Below are 24,877 nucleotides of genomic sequence, written 5' to 3' on the forward strand. Positions count from 1 at the left end.
TGCTGTTTTATATCATCACCGCTGATGATTCTTGTTGCTGACCACCTTGGCTCATTTGCTTGCCTCGTTCTCCTCTTTCCACAGTCTGAAGCCTTCGAGGACGTTCCTCTTTACTCCCTCGCTCACAAACTCCAACTTGTTGCCATCCTTGAACTTGTTCTGCAGTGCTTCTTCCTCTGTCACCCACGCAAACTCGACATGTTCATTCTCATCGATCTTGACCTCGTCACAGCTCTCCACCTCGACCCAGACCGTCAACTTTCCCCAGACTCCATCATCTGCACGAAACACAAGCATGTCATACAGAACCTCCAAGTCCTTCTCTAGAGGATCATCAGGCATCGGCTCTGTGCTAGGTGCAATTCCTACCACGGCTTTTACGGCCTTTGCGCGCAGTCCAGCTTCTTCCCAGAGTTCACGCACTGCTGCGGCAACGAGGCCACGGTCTGAGTCATCGACACAACCACCGGGGACTTCCCATAATAGAGGCCAGGAGTCGTGAGCTGCACGTCGAAGAAGAAGGACTTGGCCTTGAGGGTTGGTGACTAGGGCGCCAGCTATGAGGTGCTCGATTGGGGGATGGGCAGCTCGGAAGACATCTGGAGTAGAGGCGAAGGCCTCGAGAGATGCGGGTTGTGTGTAGGATAGTGATGGTGAAGGTGAGGTCGGCATTGTGAGGGTTGGTGAGATATGTTGACCTTGTCCTGGTTGTGGTATTTATAGTCTTGAAGATTTTATATGTTTGATAATTGATACCTGGTTTAGGCTGCGAGTTGAAGATGATTGGTTGGGAAAGAAATACCGCGCATGTATTAATTGTTAAGCACTGGACACTTCTTAAGTGTGAACAGAGCATGTGATAGTAAAGCAAATTCTGCGTAGAAGTACTATAGAGGAGATTGGCTCTTGGGCACTTTGTATCCTCCAAAGTCACTTGCAATTGTGCCCGTAGCGTTCGGTAGATGTGTGAGTCAACCTCGTCTTACAGCTAACACTCGTGAGACAACCCGGCATCCAACTACTGAGGCTACTGCATATCACCGCATAAATCACATTCTTCTACCTGTACTGTATCCTTTCTCAGGAGGTATAGTCCTAATCCCTGTGATATACCCAAATTGTACTCTATGCATCAATGCCTCTCATCTCTCAAGAGCCCCCCAAACGCCAACCCAGACATGTATCACTCAGTCAATCGTATCGTACAGGACATCCACCCGCTTCGCTTATTAAAAAGAATGCTTGCGTGCTAACCCGAACCTCAAAAAGCATAGAAACGAACCACCCTCACCTTACCAAGGCACCTACGACATTTTGGCGCCCATCTCTTCCATGCCGTACTCATCCCACTCGTCATCACCTCCGAGTTTTCTGCCTATCCATATACCAATGGCTGTTATAAGGCTGCCTACTAGGAACCAACCCTCAAACCAACCATCCACAAATGCGGGACTCAAGGCACCTCGCAACACACTTCCGACTGCCGAGCCCAAGGCAGATGGCAATTGACTGCGGAGGAGAAGTGAAGCTGAGATGACATAGGTCGCAGCGATCTGTCCCACGACCAGCGCCAGATTCGCTTGCGCCTGGCGGAGCAGGCCTGGGGTCCATTTAGCAAACAGGTGGAACGTCTGGACCACACTGTTGGCGCTGGCGAGGAGAATGACACCGCTGAGAGCAAAGCTGATAAGGCGTGCCCATGCTAGTTGATCCAACTTGGGATCCCAATGACGCGCAAGAATACTAAGAAAGCGGTTGATGGGATCCGTGTTGGCGAAACTAGATGTGGGTGAATATGCTCGCCGAATAGTTGTGATTGTAGTTGCGCCAATGCGGTACACACAGTACAAGCTGAAAAGCTGCGAGGGAATGAGAAGAATACGTCCAATGGATGTTGAAGCGCGAACTGTAGCAGCCCGGTGATTCTTGAGTAGAGAAACTCCTGAAGCCAGGTTGGCTTCCATCGTCTCGAGACCAGCAATTTCCAGGCGCAGCGATCGCATCTCTGCCTCATCGCCAGTTGGACCACGTAGGGAACCCATGACTTTGCCAACAAGGCCACTACCCTTGGCAGAGGCTCCATTCTGAGGACCGGATGTCTTGCGTTCGAGATACTGCAAGCGATGACGCTTGGTAAGAAGCATTTCGTTGGCAGTATCCAGCCCAGCTTGCTTTCTCGCTACATCAGCATCTGTGACGGGTCGTTTGCGACGGGTTGTAAGATCCATGAATGCCTGCCACGGTGAAGACACAGCAGCGAAGCCAGACAGTAAAGCCATCAGTGAGATACCGACGACACCAATACGTTCCAGGCATCCGCGCGTCAACATCTCGGAGAGGCTTCCACTCCCAACGCTCGTCCTGCGCATCGCGCCCTCGGGAACAGCCTGGCCAACGGACCAGAAGGCGAACAACCATCCCATAAACAGAGCAGTTTGTAATCCCCAAGCGACCCGAGGAAGCTTTCCCTTGGCGGTTCTCTGAAAACTCCATCCAGCACTCGAAACAACCGATCGACACTCCAGCCAGGGCACCAACACGACCAGCAGGAACAGCAAGCTTGGCACCGTTACTCTCAAAGCCAAATTTCTCGAGTCGGTGTTGACAACCTCGATGATTTCGTCCATGATCAGCGCGCCCAATGTAGCAGCCAATCCCACAGTAAGACCAAACGTCCAGGCTGCGCCGCGCCGTCTCCAGCTCTTGGCACCATGTTCAGCGTGAACTTGTCGCAGACACGCTGGTGCATGTGTAGGCAGGACGTGATCTTCGCCGTCGCGAGAATCGGCATCGCTGCTCAGACGGGGAAAGACATGTCGAACGACGAGGATTGATGTCGAGATGCAGATGAGGAGGAACGGGACGGCGGCGATGGACGAGGCGAGCGTGACAGGGCGGGGTTGGATTTCGCAGGCGTCTTCGCCGCAGCGAGTAAAGGGCCACATTCTTTGTGGAATTTGAAGTTGAATTTGAATTTATATCGTTATCGAAGCAGTGTGAGTCGTGGTGACGATCATCAATGTTTGGCGCGGGGCCAGAGGAGTATATCGTTCGTTCTTTGCTCGCAGGTCGTAGGAATGTCAGAGTCCCTTAGCCTCAGGTAGTTATTTGAATCGGGGTTTGGCGGCGGCGCAGTAAATCCTCCCTTGAGTTTGTACCAGTATCATCAGAGGAGGGGAGACTCGGTACCTATCTAACTGAAATAGACTGAAACGTTGCCAGTAACTCAAGTTATCCCTTGAGCTTGAGCCCCTCGTAGCGCCGTTGCGACAACTCCCGTCGTATCAAAAAAGAGATGCCGCGCAACGTCACTCCCAGGGTCCTTTTGGCTTTTTCCTTGACAACCTTGCCTAACTGAATTCAATCAACAAGTAAGTATGTACAGTTGCTTTCAGCCGTTGTACAGCATTTCGGTTTTCAAGTCGAGGATTGTTTGTTACCTAGACTCTACATATGGAATTAGCCCCTGGGTCTAGAACCTGAGAAATGGTGGCTTACGTCGTCGCACTCGTTTCCCTGCACCTTGGGTTGGTCGCACACCTCATATAACAGTACAGTACATGAGTGACGTATTGATGCCTCAGGTTACACATCCTTATGCCTGATCAAGGGTCCTTGCATGCAGCCATCATGGCATGGCAAGGCATGGCATGACATGCGACAGACCTGCATTACTAAGGTATAGTACGGATACATTAGACGCACGTACATGCATATCTACATAGTATCTGAATCACCAACCTCGGCGCACGGCCATTACTTATGATGTCCCAAACTTCATATGAATTTCAACCCTAATACGTATCAGATAGCTAAGAACTGAAACCAGTCTATCGCTGTGTAATCTCATTTCGAAGCGCTGTTAAATTCTACGAGAGCCACCGGATAATCACCACTGCACTTATCATCTTGTCAGACCGTAGGCCTAGCATGGACATATGCATGCCCGCAGCAACTTCTGAAGCGACTTGCCCACAATAACAACCTGCTGGGACGGGTCCTCGCTTCTGCCACGTTGGGTGGTTCGTTATCTCTTCGTTGTTGTTGTTACCACTGTCGCCATCGCTATCACCATCTCCATCACCATCTCCATCACCATCACTATCGCCATCGCCATCGCCATCACATCGCCGTCACCGTCGCCGTCGCCGTCGCCATCACTTTCGCCATCACTATCGCCATCACTATCGCTATCGCTATTATGCTGGCCCTCTTCTCCAGAGTCTCCACTTGAAATTCCATCCGGAGTCGGAGGAAATTCCATGCTCACTTGAGATCTGTAACCCTCCGACTCCTGCGACCCGGTAGATGGGCTTCTGACTCGGGTACTTGATGCTTGGTCTTCTGTGGACGACGTACAAATCTGGCGGCCTGAAGGTACCTGTAGAGTCTTCGAAGCGGCACCTGGCTTTTCGAAGGGTAGACTAGAAGGTCCCTCATTGTCCTCAATTTTTGAATTGCTGGGAACTTTGGGATCCTTGTCTTGGATCCGATAATCTATCGAAACCCCATGCTTTTGGAGCGCTGTTTCCTAACAAGCTCCACGCGATAATTGAAACCCCATATCAGAGATGGCTATTCACTTTTGTAAATCATCCAGATGTTGCAGTTCGGTCGTGTCGTCCTCTGCTCCCAGAGATGAGAGACCTCCTTTTGCTTCTGAATCTGGCTGAGCAACTTGAGGAAGCTGGTTATTCTCCTGAGAGGATTTGTCGTTACTTTCGGCAACTTCATCTCCCGTGCTATTCTCATCCTTGATATCGTCTGTTCCTTGTTTCTGCTTGCCCTTCATCTTCTATGATGTGGCTTTCGGGCCTGAGGGGGTATCGTCTTCTTCGTCGAGTTCCTCGTCCACCTTCATCTTGAGCGCTGCTGCCTCACCGACCTCCATCTTATGAAGCTGATCCATCTTCTGCCTGTCCAAAGCTTGTTGCCCGCTCATAACTTCGAACTCTCCAGAGTCATCGTCATCATCGTCATCGTCATCACTCTCAGCGGCGACACTGACATCGTCTTTCGTGATTCTCTGGTTCTCCGAGGACTCATTGACAGGGCCCGCAGTAGCAGTAGGGTCGGGGGACCTGCGACTCGGTATCTGGCTATGGTTGAGGGGCTTGATCGTAGGATCGAAAGATGCAGGCAATCCTAAAGCACGTGCGACTTGGTGCGCTTCTTCATCGGGCGAGTTATGGACCTCAAGCTCATAGGTGCTACTTGCCTCGCTATCGGCCTCATGTTTCCCGGCGTTTGCAGCCAACATGCTCACGTAGGTCTGTCGGGCAGAGTCATTGGCACGTTTGGCCTTCTTTTTGATGCGCTTCTCGGTAGGTCGAACCACAACCACTGGGACAGGTGAATATTGGAGACAGTATTTGGAAAACGAGTTGCGGGTGTTGACCAGGCCTTGAAGGCCACCGAGGGTGCGTCCTCTAGTTCCCACAATGAGCATCGCAGGCTGGTACATTTGGATCTGTCATTTTGTCAGCACGAGAATTTGGCAGAGGTGTCTTCTCTGTTCACGTACTAGGACTTGAAAAGTCGTGTGTAACTTGCCCACAGCATATTCAAGGACAATGTTGATGGCTCTGTTATTACCATTCCGAGCAACGATTCCCTTCATAACCGAGTCTGCATCGTCCCTGTACTGCTTGTCCGTAAGTCGCAGTTCTTTGTCGACTACTCGCACGCAAACGACGTCGTCGCCGTCATCGACCAGTTCGTCAAGCAGCCACTGCAACGCATAATCGGAGTAGGTATGCTCGTCAACACCAACCATGAAACACCGCGATCTACGCCTAGCCTGGTAACCCTTGTGTCGAACATTGAGCGTAAATGAGATAGCATTGTTCTTAGTCGGTTCGCCAGTTGTAACATTGTCAAATGCGACATGCTTCTTAAACCTATCGGACGGGGTCTCGGTTAGCGTCGACATTGTCGTGAAAATACCACAAAATGGAGACTGAGAATAACGATGGTTTTGAGGCAATTGTAGGATGCGCGGGGAAGTGATAATGGGGATGAAGGTTAAGAATTGTCAATGACGACTATGTCGACGGCAAGAGGAGAGTTCTGCGGGAATTTGGGGGCTGACGACTTGTCAGTGGCTGTGATGAAGGATGATGGCCTGACGATCCAGACCAAACGAGCAGGTAATCATAGGCGAAGAGCATTTCCCCACGTCTACTGGAAGCTTTGTCGCAAACGGCGGGGTAACCATAATTGATAGTGGGAGGCCAGTGGTGGAGTCGAAAGGTTATTGCGAGGAATGTTCCAGCCAAGCGACCCAGTTCCACCCAAAGTCCGAGCAGATTCCATCAATACACCTCCGCAGTGAGTTGTCTTCACGATGGGTGTTTAAACAGTCCATGCCGCTACCGCAATGCTCGTATTCGACCTGGGTAGAACTGGCTGACCCATGTGGACCGAATTGATGATTTCGATGGTAACACACAGTCCACGCGACATGTTGCTTGGCATGGCGTCACATAGGTTTCCAGCCGGGCCAATTTGAACCCTTTTTCGCCGATGTTGGTGTGCAGTACGCAGACTGAAATCCGTTGGAGAAATAAAGATTCTTCCAAAACAAAAACGAGAAATTCCAGTTTGCACCACGGCGATCCACATGAAGGCTTTTGGCAGTTTACATATTGCCGTACCGTGTGTCAGGTTTGGTCAGGCCGATAGAAGATTGCAAGTACAATCCAGTATTGGGTTGAGGACATTGGCATTCGATCACAGCAAAAATTTGTGCAACGGGAAGAGGAAAGGATAAATAAAGTTGCTACATACCTTGAGTGGTCCGGTGAGCTCGCACGTATGCGACTGTTGCTCATCTGTTGAGGATTTCCTTGGGGAAGTTGAGGGTTTGTCATTCTACGAAAAGAGACAGAGCCGGTGGACGATTTCCTTTGGATCGACGAGTCCTGGCCTGGCGCTGAAGCTGCATTTTGGTTGCTTTCACAGCTTGAGCTACGTCGAGGATCTGGTGCGAATGAGATGCTTGACTTCCGAGCAGATGAATCGTCACCATCGCTGGCCCGAACACTAGTATTGGATCCATCGACTGTGTTGGAATCTGGGAAGTAATCCGCCTTTGCGTCTTCTGAAGCTGAGTTCTTGGGAGGGTTCACTGTTCTGGGGGAGACATCGGAGTCGGAACGCTTGGGCGGGTTTGGGTGATTCGTTGCGGTTGTTGCCATGTTGCCTATGATACTGTGTCACGGAAGACACGATCTGGTGGCAAACTGAGTTCAGCTTGTCGTTCGCGCCGGGTCGATATGTTCAATAATGATCGTGTATATCTCGGAACGAATGTGTGTAAGATCTAACGATAATCAAGTTTATCGATGATGAAGCTTGACGGGATAAAATGGACGAATGGCGATGAAAAGTCAAGGTCAAAAGAGTTTGTTCTGTAAGGAGTTTCCGGTTGATGAGAAGGGAAAGAAAGCTTGAGCTTGCACGGAGCTGAGCTTCAGTCAAATATCTTGGTAGTTCCTCCCCAAGGGTATGCGTATTGCCAAGATGCAACTGCCGCCAAGACGGAGAGGCTAACCAGTTAGTTGATAGGTAAGCTTGGCTTGGCTCTTGATCTAGGGAAACACCAAATCACAAGGAGGAGGGAGTGACCGCGGCTGAAGAAAGCGTGGGGCTTAGGAGAGTCAAGTTTGTGACGTTGAATGACGCGGTTCCGAAGTCAAGAAGGAAGATGGGAGCTCAAGTTGAGATACAGATGCGGGCGCAAGTTGAGACGCGGACCTCGAGCTAAGATGCGACGCCGAGGTCGATCAGATCTGGCGGCGATAGGTGGTAGAAAGTGTGGAGAATGACCTCTACAATTGATTCATCAATAGACCGAACCGGAGTGGCTGTGAATATAGAAGAAAGGCAAGTGGTCGTAATAACGGAGATGAAAGTTGGTGGTGGCTGTGGTGTTGTAGTCTGGGCCTTTCTGAGGAAGCGGAGCTGATAGTGGCCGCAGATTACGAAAGGCAGTGGAGGACAGCGAATAAATAAAAGCACAGAGCAAAGACTCTTGATCTTTGTAAGAGGGTCGAGTGAGTAAAGTCAGAAGACGGTGTGGGCGTTTGCGTTTTGTTTGCAATCAGTTTGTGGTGAAAGAGATGAAGCCACAATCAAGGCATAGGTCAGCCGAGATTCAGCCCAAAACAATAAGATTTTAAGGTTATTGCCAGGGAACGACGAGACCACGTTTTCAGGTTGGTTTTTAGGTTTGGAAAAAACCAAGACCAAAGACGGGTGGGTGGGAGAGTGGGAGGTCTAGGTATCCGTAGTTCTCACTATTGTTTCCTTAGGCAGAGAGAGATGTCATGATACGGTACAGTACCCAAGTTAGCGAGGAGGTCGGTAGCTGGATAATATGGGCTTGGTCACATTAAACGAGGGAGACAACGTGAGGAGGCCAAAAAAGAGATGGATGGGATGGAATGAGGGACGGTGCCGAACGGATCGGCCCTTGGTCCACGTCAGGACTGACTGGGTGTAGGCCCGAAAAGGTCTGGGAGGGTTGAAATTAAACTGGGCAGCAACGTCGTCAACAGGAGTGATGTACGTATTATTATCAGCCGAGATTTGAATTTATGATATATTACAGAAGCTGCGTGAGAACGTGCGTCGGAAAACACGTCCAAGGGTTAGGATGGCGTGAATCTGCAGAGATCACCAACAGCTAATAAAAAGAGACTTGAGGTGAAAACAAGGTTGATGATAGCGAAAGTGCAAATCGTACAGCTGACGTAAATGCGCCAAAGTACTGTAAGCCGTTGCAGTGCCGCTCTCCAGGGATTGGATGGATTACTGTGTGTCGGGTGTGACAATAACTGCAGGCCAAGACACAGCTCGATTTGCATGCGAGAAAGCATGTGTTGACTGGGCTGAACCATTGGCTGACCAGGATGAACCACGGGCAGGGTCTCTATCATTTCTGCAACACAGACACAGAGATAACAGAGAGACCAGAGGCCTCTTTGAATTTATCCAGAGAAGAAGAGGAAATGAACGACACGCGAGCAAGGAGACTGGCCACAAGCCCACTCACACTGATACTGGCCCCAGGCTGGCCAGGCCGGGTAAGCAGCACAACTCAACTCAACACAACACAACACAACGCTAGGTATTATGATCCCTGGGAGTTTTTGATCACATGGAAACCCTTTCAACACTCTTTGATGCCACTCCAGCAAGTAGGACAGCTTACCGGCGAATAGATATCCACTTAATAAGGGGCGCTTAGTTTGGCCGTCTTCCCCTCACTAATGCCACCTTGTTTGCTTGGGCAGCCAAAAACACACAATGATCTTCTTGTTGTGAAGGAAGTGAAGCTCAAGATAAACAGCAATAGAAGGCAGCACAGATTTCAGGTAAAGTGTCAATGTCTTGGCCCCGGCAACAATGTCCCGAGTGTGACTCCCACCGGTGACCGCCAAGAGCACAGGCGTATCACGTAGCAAACTGTATTTGTGCTATGATATGTACCATGGCGGCGTCGGAACCGGTTCTTTGGGCACGATTCGGTACAGGAAGCTCTCCTCTCATCCCGCTGCCCCCGGGCGGAGTCATCTCACGCTCGGGCTTCAGTGGAGAGACACGCACGCTAATGGTGGGGCCGAGCCGACTCAGGCTAGGGGAAGAAAGAAACCCCAGGACCTTGATCCTGAGTGACAAAAGGATTTAGGCAATATAGCCCAAGCTTATGACGACTTTTGCTGAGTTTATTTTGACATCATACATAAAGGTCTGATGTTTTCTTGTCCCCTGAGGGTCAGGACAGAGCCTCTGCAGATGAATTGAGATCCATCATGCCTCCCATACGACGAGCCGAATCAGCTTCGACAGCACTAACCAAACGGTTTTTACTATGGATCAATACCAAGAATTTCTCACTAGGCGGACAACAGACAGTTATCTTATGCAGGGAACCTCAAGCGAGGAGCAGTCAGCTCGTTACTCGTCTTTCCTTCGTGCAACTCTTCACCGCATCGTTTCGTTGCACCAGATTAATTATTGAGCCACTATCAAGCACAACGTCTCAGCCAGTGAATTTCATTATCGAGACCACATGAGGATCCCCTGTTCTTTCAGCTGTCAAAGCCAAATAATCCATCAGCCCTGCCATTCTCCGACAGAGCATGGAAATGGCAGAGCACCTTGCGGATACTGGTGCCTCTCCACACTAGGGCTACCAAAGAACCGGAATTTCGGAAGCTCTCCTGTGCACCATCATGGTGACATGGTCTGACTCGACCACGTATATGTCGTTAAGGACGGCGGTGAAGCTATCTTCATCAGCCACGAGAACACAATGTCTCATTGCTTTTGCCAGCTGAACTAACCTAGGCTCTGGGAATCACGAGCCAATGCACCAAGTGCCACAGACTCGGGAACACAAATGCCGAGATACATCTTGAACGCCTCGAGACTTCATCCAGCGAGCATACATGGACGCGCTAAAACATTATAGGCATCAGGCGGCAGACTGAGGAGTGTCATCATCAATTCTATTCCAGAGCAAACTTGCCCCCAACATTTCGTAGAACTTACTACAAAGTGTTTCTCGAAATGTACATATTACAATAGGAGGCTTAGTTGGCATTTCTTGGTCTCCCAGAGCGTAACAGATTCCGTACATACGGGTAATGAGTATCCACGAAAACTAAAAGTCGTATAACCGTTAGTTCACCAAGCCTACAATCGCCAACACGCCAGGCCTCAAAACTTGAAGGACTGTCCTCGTCGCAACACAACCTTGAATCCTTTTTCTGGCCCATGCCGCGCTAATTGATTATGCCGCTTATTCAACAGTCCTCATCAATGAATCCAAGTGTGCCTCCTTCCGTCCGATACTAGCTGATGACCGAACCTTACAGCCCCGAGAGGGAAGCATTTCGTATAGCTTCTGCCTATCAGTGAGCTACACTTTACGCAGTCAAAAAATTGAGCCAAGAATAACGGAATATCTGTTAGCTAAGGTATTTGTCAACCAGATTAGGTACTTACGAAATGAGGATTGTTTTGGCATATCACTCTAAGTGGCACAACTCTGGGGCTGGCGTCAAAGCATAAGTAATATAGATATATAATTTGCTTTCCCCAAATATTCCAATGTCGTATTAATGCAAAGACCTTTGAGTGATAAGGCATTACAGAGTGATCTGAGTGGCTAGAGCAAGGTACACAAAGCCCATCACCAATGTTGTGTTGAACTTGAGGAACTGTATCTCACAAGCCCCAAAACAACAGAGGACGTTATGTGACTATGCTTCAAACCTTCGCCATTCCTCGAGGGTAGTGGCTTGATCGGCTTTTCAGGTTTTGTAACCGGTTACTCAATTTCGTCGTGGACCATCATATGATCTTCGCACTATCAGGGTTCCTCGAACATATTTCAAGGCCAGATTCCCACAAATAAACCCAATTGTGGTTTCCATGTTATGGTTAGGTGTGCAACAACCAACGATTCGTATCAAACTTATTCTCAGTTGTACGGGGAACTCGATGCAAATGGTACTGGGAAGCCTGTACAAGAACCGGTTTCCAGAGCTGACATAATTCATAATGGTGATGTAGACTTTTAGGATCATGATATTTGATTAAACGACTTTTGATTCCTTTTATTCTTCATAGCCTTTTCACAGGCTCTCGTACCTCTAGGGGAAAGTACCATATCTCTGCCGCACATACAGCTAAACTTGAGAAATTCTCAAGCTCTTGCACGAGCATCACCAACTCCAAGACGCCTTTGCCATGCCATGCATCCTATCAAGTCGGCCTGCATAACCCCAGGTATTCTCCTGACCCTGGGTCGTTTGGAGGATTCAACCACAGCGCTCTATGCGCTTGTTTTTGGCTTGAATCGAAGACCCCATGAAATGTGAGAAAAACGACTAGTCAGTTCTCCCTATAGCACCTCAGTTATAGGTGCGGGACAGGTTTCGGAGATACCAGTCCACAAGCTTTCGTCCCACCTTAGCCTCAGAGATGTGAATGAGGTCCTGTAGAACTGTTAGTTTGCGTTGATATACTGGATTGGGCCATGAAACTTACGCCTTGGAGAGCATAGTCAAGGTCGCTGACGTTGACGAGCTCACCCTCAAGCAGACCCTGGTCCTGCCATCGCAATTGCTTAGTTCGCTGCTTGGTAACCAGGAGCCATGATCGAAGCTCCTCGGGCTTCACCTCAAGGAAACCAGCGAGCTTGTTAAGATCCATGGTGGTGTAGAGGCGGAGGTAAGACTTGATGGTGGGGCTCCACATGTTGGTCTTGACCTCGTCCATGAAGACGGCGAGGTGGTGCTCAACGGGGTCGATGTTGGCCTCGGGGTTCTCAAAGTCCGGAGGAACGGGGGAGATGAACTTGGGGCACGCTGCGCGGAAGAGCTCCTCGAAGATGGGGAGGGACTCGGGGCCACCGCGCTGGAGCTTGAGGAGCTGATCGCCATACTTCTCACGGAGGGCGCTGTGGATGGTGTCGTCCAGACGAGTGGGCTGGAAAGCGACGCAGATGGCAATAAGAGCGTACATCTGCTCGTTCTTCTTAGTGATAGAGTCGTACTGAGCGCTCTTCTGGAAGTTCTTGGTCCTCGAGACGTAGATGAGGATGTGGCTGAACATGCGGATGGCATCGGCGTAGCGGTGCTGCATCATGTAGGAGAAACCCACGTAGTAGTAGGTGGTGAAGTGAGCAGCCATGACGCGGGCGAACATGGCCTTCTTGTTGAGCTCGATATCATCAAGGGTCTTGAGAGCCAGGCTGAAATCTCCGAGGAGACAGTGAACTCGGAGAAGACCAATAATGGAGAAGTAACCCAACATCTTATAGAGATTCTTTGAACCATATTCACCGGCAACGGCCAGAGGATCCTCGTTACGCTTCATGGCTGCGAGCTGCTCGGTGATCTGGGATCGCTGAATGAGGGAGTACAGGACGTTGAGAACACTGTAGCAGCCCCAGGTGTTGGGGTTCTCGCGGAGAGCCTGGCGCTCCTCCTCGTTGGTTGTTTGCCGGGCAATTCGCATACGGTACGAGGAGAAAGAGTTGAACTGGTAAATGAACTCATCGATAACATCCCAAGCCCAGTAGTACTGCAGAAAATTTTATTAGCCCTGTCCAAACTCAACATCTAACTTGGTGAGACCAACAGAAGGGGGCTCGAGATCGACGGGGCCCTCGGAGTTCAAGATAAAATGAAACAAGCTGCAGTAAGCATCGTAGCTCTGGAACTTGGCCTCGAGAGGCGCCTGGAAATCGAGAGGCTGGGCGGCCTGCACAAGTCGAGCCTGGATATCGTCGGTCTGCGCGGTGAGGTTCAAAGAAGTGGTGCGGCTGAGATCATCACCATCCTCATACTGAACGTGCTCCTTGTACTCGGCCACCAGAGCCTCCTCCTCGACATCGCTGTCGTCATCGATGGCACGGGCCGGAGCCACGCCGTTTTGGTAAGTAGCCATCGTGTCTTGTAGAGTCGAGTCGCGCGTCGGTCTCGCTCGTCTCGTCTCGTCGTCGCGGTGAGGGGGGAAATTTTCGATGCAATTTTTGTGGTGGTAGGGCTTCCGTTTGGTTTGCGCGGGGTCAATGCTTAGTCATTCGGATTTAGTGGGGTGCTTCAGCTCGTGAGGTGAGCTTGAGAATTCAGCCTTTCGAGGTGTAGCAGCTTTTGCTGGACAAAATGGTTTACCTTGATTTTTTTGGTGTCTCAGACTCTTTGCGTATGTACTGGTATGAGTCATTCTTAGTCGATTTGCAAAAATACTGAGCCAAAAGTGCCTGATGAAGTCTAAAATTTGCTGACCATCGTGTGCAGTTAAGGATTAGATTAGTCACACTAGGAGAAGCGGCCAGGCAAAGTATTACTCAAACAACTACCTACAAAGATCGATATAAGTTTGGGTGCGGAAGACTGAAATTAGAGGCTTTAGGAACTACTGCCTTGCTGTTACAGCAGATTCTTTCTCCCCATATTTAGAAATTTTACTTGACATCTCAGACGGCCTCCATTTTGACCCCCACTATCACTTCAACCTACCCTACTCAAATCACTGTCGTCATAATGCCTGTCGTCACTCCAGATAAGCTGGCAAGTCTGCAAAGACAGTCCAGCGATATTCGAAATGTCAGTACAGTCTCATCAACAGGAGATTACATAGTCTAACGTCTTACAGATTTGCATTTTGGCCCACGTTGACCATGGCAAAACTTCACTTACGGATGCCCTCCTTGCCACAAATGGCATCATCTCACCAAAGCTGGCGGGCAAGATCCGATATCTTGACTCTAGACCTGATGAACAGGTCCGAGGAATCACAATGGAGTCATCAGCCATCTCACTCTACTTCGCCATGCGTCGGAAAGCAGCCCCCGATGCTGAGCCCGAGGACAAGGAGTACCTCGTCAACCTGATCGATTCACCTGGTCATATCGATTTCAGCTCAGAAGTCTCAACAGCCTCAAGGTTGTGTGACGGAGCTGTTGTTCTTGTTGATGCTGTCGAGGGAGTCTGCAGTCAAACAGTCACTGTTCTTCGTCAAACATGGACAGAGGAACTAAAGCCCCTGCTCGTCATTAACAAGATCGATCGACTTGTGACAGAACTCAAAATGACACCAGGAGAAGCATACATCCACTTGAATAAGTTATTAGAACAGGTAAACGCTGTGCTAGGAAGTTTCTTTCAGGGCGAGCGTATGGAGGAGGACCTCAACTGGAGGGAAAGAATGGAAGAGCGAGTCAATGCAGCCACAGCAGCCAAGGAATCAGCAATTGCCGATCAAGTCAGCGATACCGGCGAGGTACAATTCGAGGAGAGAGACGACGAAGATATCTACTTTGCTCCCGAGAAGAACAACGTTATTTTCAGCAGCGCCATCGATGGATGGGCTTTCACTTGCCGACAATTCGCTGCCATGTACGAGAAGAAGCTGGGCATTAAGCGAGGAATCATGGAAAAGGTTCTATGGGGCAACTTCTACCTGGATCCCAAGACGAAGAAGATCTTGGGCCCCAAGCACCTTAAGGGAAGAAATCTGAAGCCATTATTTGTGCAATTGGTATTGGAGCCAGTATGGACTGTCTACCAGGCGACAGTGGGAGGTGACAACGGGCAGGGTGATCGAGATCTGCTGGAAAAGGTCACCAAGTCCCTCGGAATCAAGATCACCCCTCACATGCTCAAGTCGCGAGACCAGAAGCTTCTTATGACGACAATTTTCGCAAACTGGCTTCCCTTATCAACAGCACTACTGGTGTCCGTCGTTGAATCTTTGCCTTCGCCCCCGGCCGCTCAGGCTGCACGACTTCCCGAGCTGATCGAAGAATCCCCAGGATCTGAGCACATCGACCAGACTATCAAGGACGCCATGATCTCTTTCAAACATGAAAAGTCTGACCCCGTGGTTGCCTATGTCAGTAAAATGGTTTCTATTCCTGAGAGTGAGCTTCCCGAAAACAAGCGACGGGCTGGAACCCAAATGAGTGGCGAAGAGGCTCGAGAGCTTGCACGCAAGAAGCGAGCTGAGGCCGCTCGAGCCCAGGCTGCGGCTGGTGAGAACGGTGTAGACAGTATGGCGGACTCGATGGATGCTATCAACCTTGATGATTACGCCCCTGAGTTGGAAGAGAAGAAGGTTGATCCTGAGCACCTTATCGGCTTCGCTCGTATTTATTCGGGGACTCTTTCAGTCGGCGACAAGCTCTACGTTATTCCTCCAAAATGGTCACCTGCTGAGCCAAACGCCGCCCCTGAACCTCAAGAAGTCACAGTTACTGCGCTCTACATGCTCATGGGACGAAACCTCGAGGCTCTCGATTCAGTTCCTGCCGGCTGTGTCTTTGGCATTGGTGGTCTGGAGGGCAAAATTCTCAAATCTGGCACCTTGTGCAGTCGCCGTGACGGCGCTGTCAACCTCGCGGGTGTCACAATGCTAGGCAAACCTATCGTTCGTGTTGCACTGGAACCTGCGAACCCCGCCGATCTTGACAAGATGATCCATGGCCTCAAGCTTCTCGTTCAGAGCGACCCTTGTGCTGAGTATGAGCTTCTAGACAGCGGTGAACATGTGTTGTTGACTGCAGGTGAGCTGCATCTTGAGCGATGCTTGACTGATCTCAAGGAGCGATTTGCTCTGTGCGATATTCAACCGGGTGCTCCTATTGTTCCCTACCGAGAGACAATTGTCCGAGCTGAAGAGATGCGACCTCCTGCAAACAAGGAACTCGGTCGTGGTGCGGTTGTAGCTGCAACAAGCTCAAAGCAACTGACTCTTTCGCTCCGTGTGCAGCCAATCCCCGAAAACGTAACGGACTTTTTAGTCAAGAATGGCGATGCTGTTAAGCGAGTCTACGACCGCGGGGCCAAGAAGGACGACGAGGGCCAAGAAATCGTGGCTGAAGTCGATGTTGCAGCTGGAAACACCCTGTCCGTGGAAGAATTCAAGATGCAACTTAAGGAGAAGCTTGAAAGTGGAAAGGGCAGAGATATCTGGAAGGACTCTATTGATAAGATTGTGGCTTTCGGACCTCGACGTACTGGACCAAACCTCCTTGTCGATGCTACTGCAGATGGTATCTTCTCCAAGGCTTTTGCTACTGAAAAGACTGTCGAGACTGCACCTCGGGCTGATGAGTCTCTTCACCCTAGCCATCTGACCGACAAGATCTCATACGCCTTCCAACTTGCTACGGCTCAGGGTCCTCTGTGCAGCGAGCCACTTCAGGGCGTTGCAGTCTTTATCGAGGATGTCACCCTGAACCTCGCCGAAGACGACTCCTCTGCACGCGACAAACTTGGCCGTCTTACTGGTGAGATCATCAGAACCTTCCAATCTTCTCTTCGCGTAGGTTTCATGGACTGGTCTCCCCGTCTCATGCTTGCCATGTACAGTGTCGAGATTCAAGCATCTACAGAAGTCCTCGGCCGTGTATACGATGTTCTTACCCGTCGTCGCGGCCGTGTCAACGCCGAACTCATGAAAGAGGGTACACCATTCTTCACAATTCAAGCACTGGTTCCTGTAGCCGAGAGTTTCGGTTTTGCCGACGAGATGCGTAAGCGTACCAGTGGTGCGGCCCAGCCACAGCTGATCTTTGCTGGCTTTGAGATTTTGGATGAGGATCCTTTCTGGGTACCTTTCACAGAAGATGATCTCGAGGATCTTGGTGAGTTGGCTGACAAGGAGAACGTGGCGAAGCGATATATGGATGGAGTGAGGAGAAAGAAGGGATTGCTTGTCGAAGGAAGAAATGTTGCCACAGACGCAGAGAAGCAAAAGACACTAAAGAGGTAGATGTGTTTGAGAAGCAATACAATTATGCATGTTATGATATAGGCTGTCGTGACAGGGTAGTTGTAGTGTGCATGTATTCATCGGCCGCAGTGTAACATGGATTCTTCCACATTGCATAGAGATCAGATGAATCTGTTACAGGCACAACTCCATGGTTTTTCTTGACAGACGTAAATTTTGAGATAAGTCTGTGGGTGAGTTGTGGATAGTATGCCTCCCAGCACCTAAGCTGTAACAGCCTTTCTTTACTATAACAAATCAACTGAGTGAACCGGAGACAGTCCTGTTAGAAACGCCCTAGAGGTAAAACTGCAAAGTGTTCGCTCAATTATTGGTTTTGGTAGTTCCATGGTATTCCGTGTCATTCGTCCTTGAGACACAATGCTGAAAGTCACTCTCTCCTCCTCGTCCTTCTCTTCGTCTCTATTCTTTTCTTACACATGTAGAAGTAGTCGATCGAGATCTTCTATTCATTTTCTCCTCTAATTCCATCGAGAATCATGATGACTTGCATCTAAATCGTCATCACCTTGGCCAGAATCGTCAAAAGCACATCAGGCAGTCGACAGTCTGCAAGTTCCAAGGTTTTTCTCATGCAGGTCCCTGTAGGATTTCATCCACATAGTCATAGAACCCAACCTTCTTTTGGACACCGTACCTTACTTAACCAACTATTATCTCCCTCCTGCTTTATGTTTAAGACAGGCCAGCCCAATCCTATGTTGTGAGTACACGTTGTACACGTTTTGTTGTGTCTCACCACCAGATCGGATATCTTCCCCTCACATCAACTGGCCGGTGGCTGAGCTGAGCTTCCCTCATCCGATACATATGAGGTCTTTTATGCAGAGTGCCTGATTTGCCAATACGAGCTGAAACTTGGCGAGAGCCGCGGCTGAGTCTCTCTTCTCCACTACCCTCAGATCAAACGGTGACATGTCAACTGCGAAAAGAGAGACTATCACATTCTGACCCCTGACGGTCTTAACCCTTGCTCCAACACACTCGGCACTTTCTCCACGATTTCGACAAGCTAACGTTAATGAGAACCCGGGCGTCCCCGGTGGATAAACGTTGCTTTTTTGTCTCTGCCACGAAACACGACGGCCCGTTCGACTTTTCCTCGTTTGGTTTGAGGCCATCTGCAGAGACCGAGTTTTTCTTTTTGCAATAATGTTCTAGTAGGTCTTGATTTTTTCCGTTGAGGCATGTGAGGGATGAAGAGGCTGGACTCAGAAACATGGAGCAGTTTTACGTGGAGTATTGGAGATGGACCCTAACAGAAGTAAAAATTGAGGACTAGATTGTCCAGACGCACAAATTCGCCGCTGGCTTCAGAGCATATATTTTGATAATCTTATATCACGGGTTTCCTTCCCGAGGGGGTGGTTGTCGTTGCTCTACTACAGATGCAAGCTGTAGTTCAACTCATCGTGGATCCCCAGACGTCTACCGAAGAAAGTGCTGCAGCAATGACGGATATCAATCTCAAGGCCTTCAACATAGAGGCCTTCAACATAGAGGCCTTCACGCTACTTGGCATTGCGTTGCTCGTCACCGTGTTGAGGTCGTGTGTGCGGATCAGGACTGTGGGATGCAGGAACCTCTGGGCAGATGACTATCTCGTCATTTTGGCCGCTGTAAGTGACGAATATCTGGTTTTGGATTCATCACGCTAACATCACTAGGGCATCTACGCTATAGAAACAGGGCTGGCATACTCGGTCGGGAATATTGCTCAAGGACTGGCTAACAACTCGATGACGAACGAGCAACGAGCCTCTCTACAACCACAAGATCATGAATATCAGCTTCGGTAGGTCAATGACTCTATCTATCTGGTTCTGTGTGCTAATACTTACAGTATCATTGGCTCGAAGATCCAAATCGCTCTGTGGGCAACTTACTCGTCCCTCCTCTGGATCCTCAAAGCAGCCATGTGCACTTTTTACTACCGACTTACAAAAGACCTTCAAGGCCACCGAGTTCGGGTCATCATCGGCTTTGGATTCATCCTTTCTTCTTTTGTTGTTGTGCAGATGAATCTTCTTCTTAGTTGTCGCCCATTCGACCACTGGTGGCAGATCTTCCCTGACCCCGGAGCCTTCTGCCATGCTGCCATTTCGCCTGCTTTGATATGGACTTGTCTCGCTCTCAACTTGGCCACTGACTTTTACCTCATCATGGTTCCTATGCCCATGCTTTGGAAGGCTGCTATGCCTTGGCCTCAAAAGGTCGGACTCATTGCTCTGTTCAGCTGTGGGTTATTTGTCACCATGGCCGCTATCCTTCGAGTTGTGCTGCTTGTATCTGTAAGTATAACTCTGCCCATCAGTCACACCACATGCATCTAACATCAGCAAGGATCCAATCAATGGCCCTCAACTCGCAGCTTCTTGGGCGGTTCGTGAGACCTTTGTCGCCATCATGACAACAAACATCCCCATGTTATTCCCAACATTTAAGAAATGGGCTGTTCCCTTTGTTGAAAGAGCTGGGTCCTCTCTGAGTATCTACAGAACTCCACCAAACACTATCGTGGACTCCAGATTGTCTGGAGCTCTGTCTCTAGGCAGTTTGCGAAAGAGCCGAGGGTCATCTCGCATTACTTGCATTAGCCCAATGTCGCCCACTGCCAGTGAGACTGAAGCACACATGAACTCAATTGGCCTCATTTATACTATCCCTGACTCAAGCATCAAGAAGCCGAAAGCTTCCAAGACTACACACAAGATTGCGGCCATACGTCTCCCACGCATCGACACCTCAGCCCCTGCTGATCCAGACCATGGATACGGTCGACTGAGCACGAGAAGTGACAGTTCAATTGTTTCCTGGTCAGAAACTTTGGTGAACTCGCCTCAATCTGAAGGAACAGAATCTTTGCTCTCAGCCCGTGTTCACCACGACGGATACAGCAAGCACGTTTAACGCCTTTGTTACAAACATCAATAATGCCTTTGTCTCCTGACACGAAATTACGACAAAGATGATCACATTTTCCATCAACCTACATGATTCATGATTCTACGTTAATTACCGAAAATAGAAAAAAGCTCATAGATTTGTTTCTGGGTTGGTTATGATATTTTATTGCTTTAGTTATCATGAGTTCAACATGAGAAGCTTTGGAGGCTCTCCGTGTGTTAGCATGCAGACTACCACGCCTTCGAGTTTCATTCACTTCAACCATTAGAAACACTTAAATACTGTACTTATTACTTAAACGTTACTTTGTTTATATCGTTTATAAAACGCCATAGTGAAGTATTACCCTCAGTATTACTCCATCGAAATAACTACCAAGCCGGCAATATACCCTCAAGAGGTTCAGAGCCTTGACACAATGTGTCTTGCTGCTTGTTAGAGCTTATGCTCTTTACTATGAGCGCTGTTTTCTTCATTCAGGGGCCTATGTTCAATAAAAGAATGGCCAGTAGAGAGTCATATTTGTTTGAACTGAATGGGCTCTTTCAATGACAGTGAACAACGTAGCAAAGGATCAAGGAATCACCAAGCTTTTGTTCATAGCTTTGAATATAAGAGACTCAACATGCTCCATATGGCAATTCAACACAGAGTTCAAAACATCAACAGTCGTATACACAAATCATCATCATGGCTATCTCACCACCTCGTACTAGATCGAAGACCAAGCAAACTCGAACCGTTTCTGAAGCTTCACTGATGACCCCCGCCAGATCAACAGCACCAGAATCACCCATTGCAGCACCTATAAAATCCAAGCCTAAATCTAGCCGGGCATTACTCCCTACACTACCCACCAAGCGCAAAAACACATTTCGCGATAGCCCGATCCCACTCAAGCTGCGGAAAACAACCTCAACTTCCAGAGCCGTGACTCGCCCTGAAACTCTCAGCTGGTTGGCAGACCTTGAGGAGGAGGATTTTGAACCTCCTCAGTCTCCGACTCCTGCCGGTTCAGGGGCTGTCGAGGAAGATACCAGCGAAGATGAGGAAGAGACGGTGTCCAAGTTCGGACCCAAGTCGTTCCAATGCGGAAGTTTTACGAAAAGCTGGGAAGAGATCGGACAGCAACGAAACCTTGAGTTCTTCCAGGCCTATCCTCACGATGAGTTCTCAACCCTCTGCAGGGAGCATTTTATGCAACTTGCAGAGAGCTGGTACTCTCGGCGGAAATCCATGGTGAACCGTCAGATTCAAAAAGTTGTCAGGGGTGGCTTGACTCAGAAGCCTGATTTCTCAAAACTGGCTCTCCCTGTTTGTGACGAGACCTGGACCGTCAAGAGCCTTGAAGACTTTAAGGCCGAGCTACGCCAGCAGATCAATGATGCCAGTGATCGGGTGACGCTCAACCATCGACAAATCCTTGAGGCCACTGGAGAACGACCCATCTGTGAACTTGGAAACCAGGACCGCCCTCTCAAGTGCTCATTGTGTACCAACTATGAGTTGCCATGTCAGGGTAAGTACATCGAGGTTGATAAGGCACATTGTCGTATGGATGATCTACCCGATGTCCTGAACCCATATTGTGCCACCTTAGACAAGGCTTCCAGCCCTGTTCCTGATTGTTGCCATCAAAAGGCTCTTACAATCCTTATGGGTGACAAAGGTGAAGATTACATGGAGTGCGAGGAATGTTGTTACAGCCAGGCACTCCCTCAGCCACCCCTTCAGAAGCCAAAGACGTATGCCATAAAAGTAGCTGGGATTCGGATCCCAGTCAAAGTTCGTCCCGAACGGCTTTTTCTAAACAGCAAGCTCGGGCATGTCGACGTTGGAGGCATCCATATTGTTGTTGACCACTGTGCTAGAGGGCTGCGAATGATCAAGTTTCGGTAAGTTTTTATCCCAACCCCTTTGTCGATGATATGTATAGCTAATCTCTTTTCATAGATCAACCCAGTTCTCAAAGGCTCATGAGATGCATGCCTTGGACTTCCACCTGGAGGACGAGACCGACATGCTTGACTTTGAGCTGCCCGAAAAGCATACGTACGATGATCTTGAGTCCCGCGAGGTAGAAGCCGGGTTCCCCGAGCTATACTGGCAAGAGGGTGCTTTTAACGCAATTACTCATTGCTCTAACCTATTTGATAATTGTTCGTGCCATTAAGGGTTTTATTGGGAGTTGCTATGGAGAAGTAACATTCACATTATATACTATTACTTGAGCATATAAATAAAAATGACATGCCTGTTATGGCGAATTTCAGTTCCAGACCATCATTATACACAACAAGCTTGATAGCAGTTACAGAAGATACCTGGTAGTGGATAGACAAGAAAATGCAACACTTGTTATAGATGACTCGATAAGGTACCTAAAAATACTGAATGCCTCTATTCACATGACCACTGTAGGGTAGCTCTCCAGGCAACCGTCTGCGGCTGAAAGGGAAACCCCCCACGTGCCCAACGTTACGTACCCACCTTGAAAATTCTGACCAGTCAAGATATTTCTTTCAACCTTGGAAAATCCAGGGCATTCACGGTGGGTCTAGCGGCCTCCTCCAGGGGACCTCCTGCAGCGCGAGACGGCCCCGGCTCCAGCTCTCCCAGCGCCAGCCCATCCCAGCTGATGTAAGGCTCCGGGGCATCCACTCATTTAACTGAAGGCAGCCAGCCATTCAGCCATTTTGTGGTGGATTGCCGAGTGTCGCCTCGAAACTTGAACTCTGCATAGTTATCTTTAAAGTGCCACGATGCGATACTGAAGAGTCACGTTACAACAGAGCCTACCCAATACTTTGTCTAATACCGCTTATCTTTTGGAACTTCTCCCCGTACTTCACTTCTCACGTTCCTTTTCTCGTACTCTTCTCTCTTGTTTTTACCATCTTCTTTAATCTAGTCCCACCCCGTTGCGCGACATTGCCGACTCCGGGAGCGACACGCACACGCCACCGCGAACCCCTCCATCCCTGACTTGTGACCCAACTCAAGTCAGACCCCGTCGCCGCTCTAATTGGAAGGACATTTTTGGATTACTAGGACCGGCCTACTATTCACTCATACAGGATGCGTCTCTTCGGCGGAAAGAACAACAAGATCAAGGTCGACCCTCCCAAGATCAGGATCGAAAAGGTTGTCGTCGACCGACCTGCCCAGAAGCCTAAGCCTAAATCTACTTCCGCACTCAGCGGCTCGGCATCGCGCTCCTCCTCTTCTCACCGTCCCTCGCCGAAACCACTGGCACGACAGGCTAGTCACTCGCCGTACCCCTCATCTTCCGACGAGAAGCGACTCGAGCGTAAGCGCAAGGCACCGTCCGTCACCCGTCGATCACCAGCAAGCGACCGTATCGAGTTCGACAAAGACAGTGATGGCGAAGACGATGGGTGGATGACTCTCGATACCAAGAGACAACGCAAAGGCACGGAAGACGGCAGCTTTATTGACCCTAACCGCAAACTGAGAAGCGTAAGAGCCTTTGAGGATCGGATGGACAGTCGAAGCTTCATCCATGCTGTAGACGTGGCCTCGCTTGAGCACAAGTGTGTGCCTGTGATGGGCGCACAGAAGGAGGATGTGGCTATCCGACTACAATACCCCAGCTTACAACCTCGAGAAAAGTGAGTCTTCCCGGCGACCCCGACCTGCAAAACCAATGCTGACATGATTACAGGTATGAGCTAGTATGGGGAAAAGACAAGATCGATGCCGTCGAAGCTAGCATCAAGGTGGTTCGCCACGTTGCCGAAACATACCTTACCGAAGAGGAAGCAGAGCCTTTCACAAATCCTAATGGTGGTATCATTCGAAGACTGGAAAAGGCCTCCAACCGGAACATCCAGGATTTGATGGGTTTCAAGGCAGCTCTGCGCGAATACAACGAAAAGCTTCGTGCTCTAGTCGAGGACGGTGTAATTGCCAAGAACCTCGATAAGATGCATGAACTCCCCCAGCACCTTGTGGCTTTCATTCTGGATCAAATTTATGACCGAACAGTGGCTCTCAAGGTGGAGCTTCTTTCAAAGTATGAGAACGGAACCGACTATGTCTATGGCGAACTACTCCACCCCTTCATTTCTAAGATCTTGGTAGAGCAGACACGAATGACCTCTGGTCAGGTCTTCGTCGATCTCGGCTCAGGTGTTGGTAATGTAGTTTTGCAAGCGGCCCTCGAGATTGGTTGTGAGAGTTGGGGTTGCGAGATGATGGAGAATGCTTGCAATCTTGCCGAGGAGCAAAAGAAGGAGTTTGATGCCCGATGCATGCTCTGGGGAGTTCGACCTGGCAAGGTTCACCTGGAACGGGGCGATTTCCGCAAGAACTTGCCCATCCATGAGGCCCTCAAGCGGGCAGATGTTGTGCTTGTAAACAACAAGGCCTTCACCTCGCAGCTAAACGATGACTTGGTCCGTATGTTCCTGGATCTTAAATCGGGCTGCAAGATTGTGTCGCTCAAATCCTTTGTCGCGGAAAAAAGCAACAACCACAACATCAACGACGTTGGCAGCACCATCCTGGAGGTGGAAGAGTGCACATACCCTGAGGGTTATGTGAGTTGGACTAATGCAGGAGGATCGTACTTCATTTCGACGCGTAAGTAGACTATAGAGCTTCATAAGCACTCAGTGGCAGAGATTAT

At 49.4% G+C, this 24,877-nt stretch overlaps 9 protein-coding genes across 9 annotated transcripts; 4 read left to right on the forward strand and 5 right to left on the reverse strand.

Moving 5' to 3' along the window:
* Positions 1-51: 51 nt before the first annotated feature.
* On the reverse strand, positions 52-672 carry FMAN_07981 (uncharacterized protein; the record flags this gene model as incomplete). The annotated part of the gene is made up of 1 exon (XM_041821399.1): positions 52-672. One exon carries the CDS (start codon positions 670-672, stop codon positions 52-54), a length of 621 nt encoding a protein of 206 aa, XP_041687183.1.
* Positions 673-1,304: 632 nt separating this feature from the next.
* Positions 1,305-2,945, reverse strand: FMAN_07982 (uncharacterized protein; the record flags this gene model as incomplete). Its single annotated transcript, XM_041821400.1, has 1 exon — positions 1,305-2,945. The coding sequence occupies one exon, from the start codon at positions 2,943-2,945 to the stop codon at positions 1,305-1,307; it is 1,641 nt and encodes a 546-aa protein (XP_041687184.1).
* Positions 2,946-4,795: 1,850 nt separating this feature from the next.
* On the reverse strand, positions 4,796-5,932 carry FMAN_07983 (uncharacterized protein; the record flags this gene model as incomplete). Its single annotated transcript, XM_041821402.1, has 2 exons — positions 4,796-5,470; positions 5,525-5,932. The coding sequence occupies 2 exons, from the start codon at positions 5,930-5,932 to the stop codon at positions 4,796-4,798; spliced, it is 1,083 nt and encodes a 360-aa protein (XP_041687185.1).
* A 730-nt stretch (positions 5,933-6,662) lies between these two features.
* On the reverse strand, positions 6,663-7,199 carry FMAN_07984 (uncharacterized protein; the record flags this gene model as incomplete). Its single annotated transcript, XM_041821403.1, has 1 exon — positions 6,663-7,199. The coding sequence occupies one exon, from the start codon at positions 7,197-7,199 to the stop codon at positions 6,663-6,665; it is 537 nt and encodes a 178-aa protein (XP_041687186.1).
* A 4,728-nt stretch (positions 7,200-11,927) lies between these two features.
* FMAN_07985 (putative eukaryotic translation initiation factor 3 subunit 6 interacting protein) lies at positions 11,928-13,467 on the reverse strand (the record flags this gene model as incomplete). Its single annotated transcript, XM_041821404.1, has 3 exons — positions 11,928-12,011; positions 12,064-13,101; positions 13,159-13,467. The coding sequence occupies 3 exons, from the start codon at positions 13,465-13,467 to the stop codon at positions 11,928-11,930; spliced, it is 1,431 nt and encodes a 476-aa protein (XP_041687187.1).
* Positions 13,468-14,066: 599 nt separating this feature from the next.
* Positions 14,067-17,298, forward strand: FMAN_07986 (putative translation elongation factor eEF4; the record flags this gene model as incomplete). The annotated part of the gene is made up of 2 exons (XM_041821405.1): positions 14,067-14,129; positions 14,179-17,298. The coding sequence occupies 2 exons, from the start codon at positions 14,067-14,069 to the stop codon at positions 17,296-17,298; spliced, it is 3,183 nt and encodes a 1,060-aa protein (XP_041687188.1).
* Positions 17,299-18,770: 1,472 nt separating this feature from the next.
* FMAN_07987 (uncharacterized protein) lies at positions 18,771-20,229 on the forward strand (the record flags this gene model as incomplete). The annotated part of the gene is made up of 4 exons (XM_041821406.1): positions 18,771-18,938; positions 18,987-19,114; positions 19,163-19,610; positions 19,663-20,229. The coding sequence occupies 4 exons, from the start codon at positions 18,771-18,773 to the stop codon at positions 20,227-20,229; spliced, it is 1,311 nt and encodes a 436-aa protein (XP_041687189.1).
* Positions 20,230-20,916: 687 nt separating this feature from the next.
* Positions 20,917-22,399, forward strand: FMAN_07988 (uncharacterized protein; the record flags this gene model as incomplete). The annotated part of the gene is made up of 2 exons (XM_041821407.1): positions 20,917-22,121; positions 22,180-22,399. The coding sequence occupies 2 exons, from the start codon at positions 20,917-20,919 to the stop codon at positions 22,397-22,399; spliced, it is 1,425 nt and encodes a 474-aa protein (XP_041687190.1).
* Positions 22,400-23,304: 905 nt separating this feature from the next.
* On the forward strand, positions 23,305-24,839 carry FMAN_07989 (uncharacterized protein; the record flags this gene model as incomplete). The annotated part of the gene is made up of 2 exons (XM_041821408.1): positions 23,305-23,858; positions 23,912-24,839. The coding sequence occupies 2 exons, from the start codon at positions 23,305-23,307 to the stop codon at positions 24,837-24,839; spliced, it is 1,482 nt and encodes a 493-aa protein (XP_041687191.1).
* Between the last annotated feature and the right edge of the window lie 38 nt (positions 24,840-24,877).

Source organism: Fusarium mangiferae (assembly GCF_900044065.1).
Source record: "Fusarium mangiferae strain MRC7560 genome assembly, contig: FMAN_scaffold012, whole genome shotgun sequence".
Lineage (NCBI taxonomy): Eukaryota > Fungi > Ascomycota > Sordariomycetes > Hypocreales > Nectriaceae > Fusarium > Fusarium mangiferae.